This window comes from Petaurus breviceps, unplaced genomic scaffold, assembly GCF_028583685.1.
Source record: "Petaurus breviceps papuanus isolate PSGF00001 unplaced genomic scaffold, PetGlider_PUasm1.0 188, whole genome shotgun sequence".
NCBI classification, from domain to species: Eukaryota; Metazoa; Chordata; class Mammalia; order Diprotodontia; family Petauridae; genus Petaurus; species Petaurus breviceps.
This window is the reverse complement of record NW_027185804.1, coordinates 13,178,494-13,191,815: the sequence shown is the minus strand read 5'-3', so window position 1 is coordinate 13,191,815 and position 13,322 is coordinate 13,178,494. Positions and strand designations below refer to the sequence as shown.

Below are 13,322 nucleotides of genomic sequence, written 5' to 3'. Positions count from 1 at the left end.
AGATAGATAGATAGATAGATAGATAGATAGATAGATAGATAGATAGAATTTTAAAATTACTGAATTGAAACATGAAAATGCTATCCAAGGTGAATCAAAGTCTAATGGCTTTGGTTTAAAGATTTGCTTCTCACAACTGAAAACAGAATTTAATGTATTTAAAATGTCCCCCTAGTATGAAAGTGAGTCACTGGTCAGATTTGAACAATTGAACCAAGAGAACATGGAAGCCAAGGAATGTAACTTGTGTGTAAAAACACTGAATTAAAATTTCATCTCACAAATGAGCTCATAGATTCAGAGCTAGAAGAGACCTCAGACACTGCCTAATCTAACCTCCTTGTTTTACAGAGGGAGAAGCTAAGACCCGTGAGGTGAAGTGACTCGCTCAAAGTCACAGATAAATGAGAGATTTAGGATTTGGACCAGAAAAAATCTAGGGTTTTTTTCCCATTCATTTCACCAGGCATAAAAATTGGTAAATGTTCAGATTTTCCCTGAATGTTCCTATCTATTACCCAGTGAAGTAAGGGTTGGATCTATTAATTCACTACAGAAACCTTCTGTAGTGTGAAAAGACTAGAAATCTATTTTGAATTTTTGTTCTCTTAACTATTTCCTCTGTGGAAACTGACACATTGAAGTTTGATGCCATTAAGAATGTTCAAGTTTTGGGGCAGCCAGGTAGCACATCGAGTAAGAACACTAGCCCCAGTGTCGGGATTACCTGGGGGATCGAATCTGGGCTCAGACACTTAGCACCCACCCAGAAACACCTGGCCGTGTAACCTTGAGCAAGTTACTTAACCCCAATTGCTAAAAAAAAAAAAGAATGTTAAAGTATTAAAAACAGTCACATTCTTATTTTTCCTTTGTATATCAGATGAGAAGATGGGGAATGCTAGGTAAAAGACTACACGCTTTTAGTTTTGCCTTTTACTGAACAAATTCTCTGTGACTTAAGGTTCAGTCATGTCCCCTATATCTTACTGAGTTTAACTCATGTTTCACCAGCCTTGGTAAGGAGAGGCTGCAGATACCTAAATCAGTAGCTAACACCAGGAGAGGCACACTGGCAATAAAGATTGATCAACCAGCATTGGAGGGGAATCAAAGGCAAGCCATCTTTGACTGAGTTTTGAACATTTTGAGAACATTCTTATTTAATGTGGCCCATGGTGAGTTACTCATGAGATTCCTATTTACACACTTGATTGGCCCACAGTCCCAACACCTTCATGCCCCCTGTATGAGTCACTGCCCCCATGGAGACTTATTCTGAAAAGTGACAAGAACATGGGTGGTATGCCATTTTAAAAGATGATATCAATCTATTTCCATTGTAGCTTAACGTGGAACCGATGTATCTGACCCTGAGTGGAAAGCTAAGCCTCTCCCAGAGGGTGATTTGGAGCAGGTTGATTCCCTGCTGCTTAATCTAATCAAACAGGGGCCTCTCTGTTCCTCATTTTGCCACATCTGATGCCCGACTCTTATATTAAAAAAAGAAATACACATGCACAAAAGCAGCACTCTGGGTCCCTTGGTACATCATTAAGTTGTAAAAATGACTTCATCACTCATGACAGAGAAAATAGATGGCCCCAACAGCGACATATGGCATCGGGAGAATCACTCCACCAGCTGCCCACCTGACGTTCCCCTCCCCCCAGACTTCTCCCTACCCCAGGGAGGCTGCCAGGGAGCCTTCTAACCTGCGATACTTAATGTATGCAGGTCTAACGAGGGGGGAGGGAGAGAAAAAAGGACAAAGGCATGTGCCAGCCCCTGGGAGCCCTCTCCACCTCTTCCGGCAAGTGGGCTAGGCTTAGTTCATCTAGCTCAGGCAAGGCAAAGCATGAAAGTAGGGGTTGAACAGGGTCTTTCTCTTCTTAGAAGGAAGAGGAACCAGTCTAGAATCTCATGTGTTTGATTTTTCAGAGGTCAGAAGTGACCCTATCTATAGATCATGGACAGATAGACAGATTAGGCAGATAAACAGGGAAATAGAGTGACTTCTGACCCTCTGTGTGGGTAAAATCCATTCATCCAGAGCAGAATGCCAAACCTTGGCCCTTTAGTTTTTGTTAGCTGCCTGGGTTCTTTTCATATTTTCAGAATTGTTTGCCAGACACAGGGGTCAGGATCAAGGGAACGTTGTTTTATAGGGGTTGTTATTTCCAATTTAAATAGAGAATAAGTCTGTTTGATGAGAACCTTAAATATTATATTACTTTTGTAAAGAAATCTAGCTTCTTTTTTCTTTTTACTCTTTTTCCCCCTAAATAAAGCAGACAATTATCCATATATACACAACCATACCACCACTCTTCTAAATCCTCTATTTTGGCCATGAAATAGGAGGTTTTATGGATAGAATGCCTGCCTACATCTCTTTCAAAAAACCTACGCTGTTGTTCGTGAGTGGATTTTATAACAACAGGCATGCCTGGAAGGCTACATTTACTCAAACTGTTGGAATTTTTATTTATTTTTTATTTTAAAAATGCAAACATTTATTAGTAATTTGACTTTTAAATTTATGGACTTTCATGTATATTGTAAGGGACAAATGGCTCTCCACAGGAATCTAGTAATAGGGAAATGTCCATTTTAAATCAGGATTTGATAAAATGTTTTTTTTTTTTATTTCTACTGAAAAATCCGAACGTCTTTCTTTTTCCAACAATACCCACACCATTCTCAAGGCTTAGTAACTATCTTGGGGGAGGGTACAAAGAGGCACAAGGGCTATAGAATCCATGCTCTTCTTCAGTTAAAAGACAGATTCTTAGCCTGTGTCCTTATGTCCTAATTGGTTTGCCTTTTTTTTTTTTAAGAATAAGGAAAAGAAATGTCTGTCATGATTTTGCAAGAGGAAAAGAGGCCAAAAGATTTTAGGATCCAGTGTAGTTTAAAAATGACTAAATGTCCCAATAGTTTCTAACACAAATCCTGTTTGTCCCTTTGGGGCCATTAAAAGCTTCTTTCTCTAATTCTTGGATTTTTCCCCTGGATTTGAGACACTATAGATGGTAGTCACTCATGCAGTTCGGGGAAAGTATGTTGTCACAGATAGTGTGCTAGATTCTGAGTCAGGAAAGCCTAGGTTTGAATCCCTCCTCTGATAGTCCCTATGTGACCATGAGAGAGTCAGTGGATGCTCCTTTTGCCTCAGTTTCCTAATTTGTCAAATGTCAGCCATGATATCTGTAACTGCTGTTCAGTACCTACACCTCAGAAAGTTGTGAGATACAAGCCCAATAATACCAAGTGTAGTGCTAAAAACAAGGTAAACATGAGACAGACTGGCCAGATGTTTGTTTAAAAGGTATGCAAGTACAAGTCATCACAGATAGCCAGGAATCCTGCCTCAGGCATCACCACCTCAGCTTCTGCTTCAGGTAGCATGATAAAGCAGAAAGAGTGATGGGTTTGGGGTCCATAGAATAGGGTTTGAATCCCAGGACTACTACTTACTGTGTGACCCTGGGTTAACCACCACTTCATTTCTCTGGGCCTCAGTTTCCTCACAGGTAAAATAAGGGGATTGAACTAAATGCCCCCTGACATTCCTTCCAGATGAAATTCTGTGATCCTCTGGTAATGGGGGGGGGAGGGTTGATTTTCTTTACTCAAAGTAAAAGTTGAATTAGGAACATAAGATGCACCCCAAACTACAAATGTTGGCCTTGTAAACTGAAGGGCTAGGGACTATACCTTCTATTTCATTGTTATAATGTGCTCTGTCCACAAGTAGGTTGATACCTTCTCTACAGCTTGGAATCTAAGAGAATTGCCTAGAGCAGTAGCATCAGACTCAAATAGAAATGGAAGCCACTAAATCATACATAAGGATCACTGCAGGTGTGCATTGACTTAGAAAACCATATGCGAATATCAGTTATGTTTTATTGCATTTTCATTTGTTTTGTTAAATAGTTCCCAATTATATTTTCATCTGGTGCCATACTGCCGAGAAGCCATGTGTTTGACTTCTGACCTAGAACACTGAATGGCAAAAAGACTTGCTTAGAGACTCACACAAACTGTCACACATACAGTAGATGTTGAAGGTCAGATTTGAACCAAGGTCTCCTTGCTTCCAAGGACATTTTCTCTGTCCACTATACTACACAGGCCTTTTTTGAGACCAAATCTTGTTTAAGTAAAAGCAAAAGCAAAATAAATGTAGACTTTAACAGGGAAATTCAATTCTAATCTTGGATGAATTTTCTCAGTTGGATTAATATTTTGTGTCTGCATGCCTAGAGTTTAAAGATGACATACATGTATCTTAGCAGAATAACACAGGACTCAACTGTCCATGAACTTTAGCTCCTTGAGTGAGTGGTGCTGAAATGAAGCCATTTCAAGGCAGCTCTTTAAAAACCTTCAAAGGAGATGTAGAGCATTTTCAACAGACATTAACTTCAACAGTGAATAATGTGACCCAAAAGATAATTTAATACAGTAGAAACCTGACACTTGAAAAGAGGCATTTTTTTCACAGTGGAAATTTCCCATTTATGTTTGTAAATGTTGAAATCAGACTAAAAACAAAAACAGAGCTGGAAGAATGAATAATAATAGTTAACATTTATACAGCATGCTTTAAAAGTATTATTTCATTTTTTCCTCACTACAACCCACAGGGATAAGTGCTTGTGTCATCCCCATTTTAGATATTAGGTAACTGAGGCAGTTTATTCCTGTTTAGATGACTGCTAGAGAGATGGATAGAAATAGAGATGATAGGATAGATAGATGTATAGAAAGATAGATGATAGATGTATAGATAGATAGATGAGTAGATAGATAGGTGATAGATATAAAGAAGGAAAGAAAGAAAGAAAGAGAGAGAGAAAGAAAGAAAGAAAGAAAGAAAGAAAGAAAGAAAGAAAGAAAGAAAGAAGTGTATGGATAAATAGATTTATCTGAAAATGGATTTTCATTTATTTATTTTGTTTTACATTGTACTTTGTACTGGTCTGTTGCACTTAGTGAGCTATAAGACTATCTTTGCAAAGATGGGGAAAGCTGCATAATAGAATACACTGAAATTGCATTTGGATCACTTGCTTTGCAGAACTTCCTTTTTGGACATGCACTTTTTCTGTATTTGTGGCTTACTATTCTGAAAACTGCAAAATGTGATTACCTCACTAGGACAAGTTCCTTTGCTTGTACTTGGCTTATGCAGTGACTGCTATAAATTTAGCAAGATAGCATTTGCAGTGAGGAAGGCACTAGAATATGAGTCAGAAGACCCAGATTCTAGTAGCAATTTCAGTGCTGTCTAACTGTGTGACTTTAAACAAATCACTTCTTTCTAGGACTTGCCTCATTTGTAAAAGGAAGGGATTGAACTAGGTCACTTCTCCATCAAGTCACATGAAAAAAATGCTCTTAATCACAATTGATTACAGAAACACAAAAACATCTCTGAGGTATCACCTCACACCTATGATTGGTCAACGTGACAGAAAAGGAAAATGAATATAAGCCCCTTGAAGCCAGAGTCTGTTGTGGTTTTGTCTTTACATTTCTAGTGCTGGTGCCTGCCACATTATAGGTGCTTAATAAATATTTGCTGCAATGAATTAATACTATAAAATGTGGGTTCCAGGCAGGCTAATATCTAAGTTTCCCCTAGATCTAATATGACTCTAGTTCTGATATACAGATGTCCTTACAAGTCTTCAAAATGTCTGCTTAGGAATTTTGTACTTTAAAATTCTTCAATGGGAAAAAAAAAAGTTGCATTTCTTCATTGGTTAAAAAGCAAACAAATCAGATTAACCCCAATTGCATAAATATATCTAAATACATTTTTCTTTCTTTATCAATACTGAATATGCCAGACTCCCCTCTCTCCCACTATAAAAAAATAATCTTCCAACATCATTTATCAAAATGACTAATATTTCCCCCTACAAAATAAAACACAGCACCATCAGGACAACCAATTCTGCTGCTTGAAGTATGTACTATCACTTTAAGAATAACAGAGAAAAAGTGATGCAAGAATTCCCCTTCTCTGGGGACTGAGCTCACTCTTTCCCCAGCTCTCCCAGCCTTTCATCCTCATAAATAAAAAAACCAGGTGTTCTGCTCTACCTAGCCAATGAGCCAACAACTTTAATTGTAACCAGGTATGAGACTGCTTCGGACCTAGCCAATAGAAAGAAAGATCTATTTTTTTTTTTTCATTAAGGGTGTTTCTATGAGAAGGCATAGTCACTAAGCACCTTTCCCTTGATGCTTTCTCTCCAAACACCTCAGCTCCTTCACTTCAGGATTGTATGCATGAAGATACGCCAGAAAACACCCTCCAAAGGGAGATTGCTTTGCACATAGGGGAGGGAATCTGTCCCCAGTATCCTATCCAAGGGGAATCTTATACCATTTTTAGATAGTTTCCAGGAAGAAGCAATTTTGGATGGGTATGCAATATCAGTTGATAGAAAACTAGTTGAATGGAATCTCACAACTTCAGAATAGCTTTCCAGATAAGGAATGCAATTATTTTCCTCTGTTTCTTATGTAAGGAAGTTTTCTTATAATGTGTGCTTTTAAATAATTGCTTACATATTATCAAGCTTTCTGAACAACCAAAGGGAGTTCATGTGAGGTTTAAAAAGATGAGGTAAATATTGATGTAAATCATAACTTTAAGTCACCCCCTCTTTGTTTTTAAGAAAATTATGCCTAAGATCTTGGAAACTGGATCAATATTAAGCATACTGCATACTAGAAGTCATGCGGCATAATGAACAGAGTGCTGGACTTGGAATTTAGGAAGACCTGAATTTAGTCACATCTCAGACTTTTTTTTTTTTTTAGCTGTGCATGACTTTGACAACTTTCTTATTGTTTAAGTCATAGGTTCTTCATCTGTAAAACTGGGGATAATTTTAGCCTCTTCCTTCACAGGGTAGTTTTGATGATCAAATGAGATAATATATTAAAATACTTTCTAAACCCTGAAGCACTATAAAGTCAGTTGATATCATTTTAGTTGTGATTTGTAATGAAAACTACAAGGTTGCATTTTACATGAGATTTCTCTCCATTTGGCCTCCCATCTTTAAAAGAGGAGGAACTTGGCAAATCCCAGGTGTTTGTGCCTGGCAGGAAAACCTTAGCCTTTTAACATTTGGCAAGCTTAAGATTCTGACTCTGGATGGTGCTTTAAAGGTCCAGTTGTTGTATTTTGACATCAGATCTCCTCCTTAGTTGCTCCTGCACCCAGAAGTAGTTCCAGGAATGGAAAATGCACTTAAATGCAGATTGTAAGCATTTTTTTTCAAGAAATGGAAAAAAAAATCAAGGCTTTTCTTTTCAGGGAAAAACATAGACTTGATGCTTTGAGCTGGGCTGAAATAAAGAAAAAGCTTTGTAATTTATAATTAGGTACGTTGAAATTAGTTTTTCCCTTAATGATTTCTACCTAAGGCCATTTTCATACATGAACTACATGTACGTGGGTGGGGATGTTGGTCTCCTCTCCGTTTTTCTTTTTCTCTCATCTCTATGAGCTTGTGTGGGGGAGGAGTTAAAATCTGGGTATAGATATTATTCAAAGTCAACTTTATGAATCTATTCATCTATTCCGTCCTCTTGCTGCTCTGAAGGGCTCCCCTGAAATCAGTGCCCTCTGCCTGCTAAGCCGCAAGTAAATTTCCAGGAGTCCCGCCCAGGGCCCAGGAGATAACTGAGCTGTCAGAGGCTGGAAGACTTGATCATTGTGTTAGAATCTTAGGTAAATCGAACTGTGAGTGAGAAACACCAAGGGGGAGGGGTTGGGGAGAATGAAAAGAGGTGGATTGTGTCCCGGTACTAAACAGAGGCCAAAAGTAATTAATGAGGAATGCGTTGTAAGCTTCAAATCGCTATATAAATGAGTAATCGTTCTTTTTCTTTTTGTTCATCTTTAAAGCGAGATTCTTTCGAGGGGAGGGGAAGAAGCTAACCTTGGAAGGGGGCGTTAGAATCCGGATTCCAAAGCAAACAAAAACCTAATGCTTTAAAACAGGAGGAACCAAAAATGGATCCTTTCTCCCCTTCATTCTCAACAATGCTGTCTTAATGAATTAATTTAGGCAGTTAAAATCAGAACGCCCTCCCTCCCCCCAAAACAAACCCGAGGTCCCCAGCAGTCCGCGGCCCCATCAGCTGTTCCCGGGCCCTGCGACTTTTCTCATCCCCTAGATTCCCAGAATCAGGGACAGCCCCAAACACTAGGAGGTTTAGATGGGGAGGAGGGGGTCGAGCTGACCATGAGCAGGCACTAGGACCTCGACTTTCGGCCCTGGAGACTGAGCTGAGTGCCTTCTGTCCTCCCGCAGTTCTCCGTGGAGCTAATTAACAGGTGGAATCACACCCCGGGTGCTTGAAAGCTCGCCAGACACCATAGAAACAAAGCCTTAAGACCCCGAGCACCATCTGCTCTGCGGGCTACGTGCGGCGGACCTGCCAGGCCTGGGAAAGCTCGGCAATCCGTCTGGCCAAAGGGTCCGAACCACTCCTGTGGCTCAAACCTGGCTTGCAAAGGAGGGGACATTCAGCTGTTGATTTTTGCCAGTAAGAAAGGGGGGAAAGGCGAAGACTACCCAGGATTTTACCAAAAACAGCAAAAATACTCCACCACATCCACGCAGCTCGTGGTGGGTTTAGGGAACTGTTAATTACCGACTGCATCAAGGCCCTTTTCACCCAATGGGATAAAACCCTAAGCCGTTGGGCCTCACCCCTCTCACCCCTCCCCCAACTATCCCAGACTAGGCTGCGGTTTCTACCCCACAACTCGATTCTCGGGTCTGAGGCCCGAGCTAGATCCAGACCCCGTAGAGCGAGCGCAGGTAGAATGCTAGGCAAACCCCGTCGAGGATAGTTCACTGGGGTACTTTATCCCTACTGACCCTCTCCCTCTGGTCGTCCATTGCTCCTCCAAGATCTCCAGTTTCCACACACCCACACCCGCCCCTACCCCCAGAGACACCCCAGGCCTGGGCAGTTACCTGTTGGCGGCCAAGCGCGACGCGATGTAACCTCCGGGGATTTGAGTGATGATGTAACCCCAGAAGAAGGACCCATGGATCATCCCCACGGTTTCCGGGTCCCAGTTAAATTTGGCTTTCTATCAAGGCCAGAGGAAGCAGGAGAAAAGAGAAGAAATCGAGGGAAAATTAGTGTGCTTACTTGAGCCGCTGAGAGTCTGCTAATTTCAAGTTACACCTTGAGTTGAGAATGCAGATACAGGGGTCGATAGCGCTGTAGGCCCCCGGATTAGCTCTCGGAAAGTGTGCCGCTGCTTCCAGGGAGCCTAAAACTCCTTGCACCTTTTTGTCTCTCCTCTAAGGGCCTGGCTGTCTGCCAGCTAGGAGACCTAAGCGCAGGTTTCTGGGGATGGGGGTGCAGTGAAAGTGCACCTACAATCGGTACATTGTACCGGGGGAAAGAGGGCGTCCGAAGGGAAGGAAATCTAGAACAGAGAAATAGGGGAAGGATTCTTAACTTTATGTCCCTAGCGCCATGATAAATATTTGCTGAATTAGGGTAAATTGAACTGAAGGTGAGGTGGGGCTAATGCAAGATATAGGAAGGAGGATCCTAAGATCAGGAACTGCGGCTAAAGCTGCGGTAACAAAGGTGATGGGAAGGAGCTGGGGCTCATATGAGTTGGGGGAGGGGGCACGGCACAGGGCAAACACGCAGATATGAAAATCCCAAAGGGGAGGCAGTTTTTATTTGGAAGGAAGCTGGATACTAGTTAGAAAGAATGAATATAAAGAAAACTAGTGTATAAAGGTCAAAGTTGAGAGCCAAGGTTTCACACAATGAGCAAGAAAGAGCCTGCATTTCACTGGGGAAAACTAAACCAAACCAAATGAAAAAATATGCTCTGGGAACTCTCTCAATCCCAGACTAGTGGACCTAAGGTTTGGGGGAGGGGGGCAGGAAGAGGGGGAGATGGAAGTGAAAAGGTTGTACTTGGGATAGCTGGTGTGTTTTCTTGAAAGGAGACATCAATTATCAATTCCTCTAGTCACATGCTGTCTCCAAGGTTGCTTGTTTTATATATTTTGTTTATACATGTATGCATGTATATGTGTACATATGCATACATGCACATTATACATACATATATGTATGTGAATATTATATAGACATACATGTGCATATATTATATAGTCATGCATATGCATGTTTATATACCTGTATGGTATGTGTGTGAACCCTTTGATTGTAAACTTCTTGAGGACATAGTCTCTATCATTTTTATCTTTGGGTTCTGAAAAGGTAGCCTAATACCTGACACCTAAAGCTCAGTAAATATTTGTGGATTGATTGATCTGTGAAATGGCTCATCTTCTTCCTCTTAAATTCTAATTTACCTCACTTAACTCCATGAGACCTAGAAGTATTAGAAAAGCTACGCTCCTCGGAGTCTTTTTAAGGTCTAGAGTTGTGTTCCTGTGCTAAAGATTGGCAGTAGGGCTGGCATAGGAGTGACTGTCCAATGGTCTTGGAAAAGAAGTTCATAAGGTACAACGGTGAGAACTAAGAAAAATATACTGGAGTTATTGTTTTTTTATTATTATGTAATAGAGTCCCAGCTCTAACATCATCTAACATTGGCTGGATGAACCTGAGCAAGTCACTTAGTGCCAAGCAAGTTTCTAAAATTATAAATCACAGAAAAGGTGCCCATCTGTTTTGGTAGAGGGATTTCCTCTACCAATAAAGTCACAGGTCCATTCTCATTGCCATCCCATAATTTTCTATGTGATCTATTATCATGTGTGAACATAAAAAATTGAGGACAACTTTGACACCTTTTTAAGTGACTGGAACAAAACTCCATTGGATTGGGAGTCAGTACAGAGATTCAAATCCCATGTCCGTTGCTTAAGAACTGTGTGTCCTTGAGGAGTCTCTCTCTTTCCTCATCTACAAAATGCTGCTTTGGACATCTAAGATGTCTTTCAGTTCTAAATTGATGACCTTTATGACCATAGAGTTGGGTGTGAGGTGGGGCCCCTGGTGAAGGAAGAAAAGGAGAAGAGGATCCTTGTCCCCACAGTTGCCCACCTCCTTGATGATCTTCCCCCCTCGGTGTATGGTACTGTTGTTCACCATGTCCACGATGGCGACCCCCAGGTTGCATCGGATTCCAAAGGAAATGCAGAAGCCCAGGCCACTCATGATAGCTATGATATAGCGGCGTGGCAGGCCAAAGCAGGTACAGTCGCAGAGTGGAGCCTTCTTCTCCTGCACCTCCAGGGGCTTCCCATCCTCGGTCAGTTCAATAGTCTCCCCAGTCTTCTGCTTCTTCTCCAGCGCCCTGGAGAGCAGGAGGGAAGAGAGCGAACCGGATGGGGGCGGGGGCGGGGGCGGGGGCAAGAAAGGGAAGACAGAAAGCTTTAGGAACTGCGTCCAATTGGAGCACGGTTTGGCCCTGGTGCGCTCAAGGTTGTGTTCACTTAGCGCCCTCTCCAGGGTGGACTTGGGGAGGGGTGCTTTTGCTTATAAGCTCTCTGGGGAGGAGGTATGTGGTCCATCTAAAATCGGAGCTTCTTAACCTTGTTTCTTGTTTCTGTCATGGGCCCCCTTGGTGAAGCCTATTGACCTCTCTCAGAAGAATGTTTTTAAAACCATAAAATAAAATGTTTAAGGTTGCAAAGGAAAGACGTTATATTGAAATGGTTATCAAAATACTAATACTAAAAAAAAAAAAAAAGGTTTTTAAAAACCGTTCCCGCACCCCCTGTTAAGAAGCCTTTGGGAATGATTTTTGCAGCTAAAGGGGAGGTGAGGAGTAGGAGTGACTTGACATAGGAAACCAGTTGGCCCATGAGCTAATATTTTTTATCAAACTTCTTTCCTTTCTTCCAGTTTATAACCCCGACAGAAGATAAGTGCTCTAAGAGGAGAAATTACTTTGTTTTTAGCTTTGTGCCATGCGTACAGTGAGCGCTTAAACAGTGCTGGTAGAATGGAACTGAACTGAATTTCGATTTTAATGCCTTTTCTCCCCAAAGAAGTACGTTCCACTCCATCCTGCCTCCAGTTTCCCCTGCTCCTTTGGCTCAAATGCACAAGATATCCCCTGCTCTGAATCCTCCCTAACCCCTGAACCCTACCCCACCCCAACCCCCAATTTCTGAGCGTTCTTTTCCCTCCAGGTGTTGCTTGACATAAGCAGAGAAAACAAGTAAGTGGGCATGAGCTCCGTGGTGCCAATTTTGAACCATTCCACTTGGGTTCTTTCTCCCTCTCCCGCAGCGTTTATACCCTGAACCTTCTCTGCTACTACTCTCAGTACCAATTTCCTGCCTTCTTTCCACCGAGGAGCTCAAATCTCAGCTAGCCTACAAAAGCAACAGTGCCCTCTGACTTCCCTGCGGAGCTTCGACCTTTCCCCAAAGGGATGCGGGTTTTCTGGGCGTGAGGTGACGTAGCCACGCCCACGCTTCTCGTAGCAAAAGTGTTCTGGGCCGAGTCCTTCCTCTATCTGGATTTGTAAGTGGGAAGGACATTGCAGGGTTTCGCGTGTCACACCTGCAGCAAGCTTTGCCCCGCTTTTCTCCTTCGAATCAGCCCTGCTATGTGAACTCAAATCCTAGATTTTGTCCTGGCTCTAAACCTATATATGTCTTTTCTTTGCTTAAGATGGCGGGGAGGAGGGAGTGGAGAGGAAAAAAGAGAAAAGCCACCCAAATGTGTAGACAGAATAGAAAAAAACAACTACTTCCTTCCCATATATTTGTAATGAATTATTCACATTTCTCTATTGCACTGGGGGGGGGGGGATGTGATGGGGCCCTTTCTAGATATTCAAATGCAATTCTATACACATTAAAAGATAATCAGTCGTGCATAAGGCATTTCCGCATTCAATGCAGACCTGGCACCACTTTGGAAATTCCATTGTCATCAATATTTTAAAATTCCCAACCTTTTAGTAATGAATCCCATCAATGAAATTATCTTAAAGGGCTAAAATGCTTTCCTACGTTTGAGTAATAACCGTTTTCTTCAGAGAGTTTAATCTATGAGATTTCTTTTTAGACAAAGACATACCCTTCCTCTTTAAAGGGAGTATCTTCCAGTAATGTTAGGATGTAATAGTTTCATATTTTTAAAGGAAACCTTTTCTTTAGCATAGTATTTTTGGTTCGAAATAAGCAGGATCAATTTTAATTGCTACCAGTTGGGCCATTTTCATATACATATACTATATATATAGATAGATAGATAGATAGATAGATAGATAGATAGATAGATAGATAGATAGATAGATAGATAGATAGATA

At 41.3% G+C, this 13,322-nt stretch overlaps 1 protein-coding gene across 1 annotated transcript in view; it reads right to left on the bottom strand.

Moving 5' to 3' along the window:
• Nucleotides 1-13,322, bottom strand: part of SLC17A6 (solute carrier family 17 member 6) — a 67,489-nt gene that overhangs the window by 52,160 nt on the left and 2,007 nt on the right. Inside the window, exons 2-3 of the mRNA XM_069091301.1 lie at nucleotides 11,098-11,350; nucleotides 9,024-9,142 (exon numbers count right to left, since the gene is read on the bottom strand). Of these exons, the coding sequence (XP_068947402.1) occupies nucleotides 9,024-9,142; nucleotides 11,098-11,350 (372 nt within the window). The remainder of the gene's footprint in view (nucleotides 1-9,023; nucleotides 9,143-11,097; nucleotides 11,351-13,322) is intronic.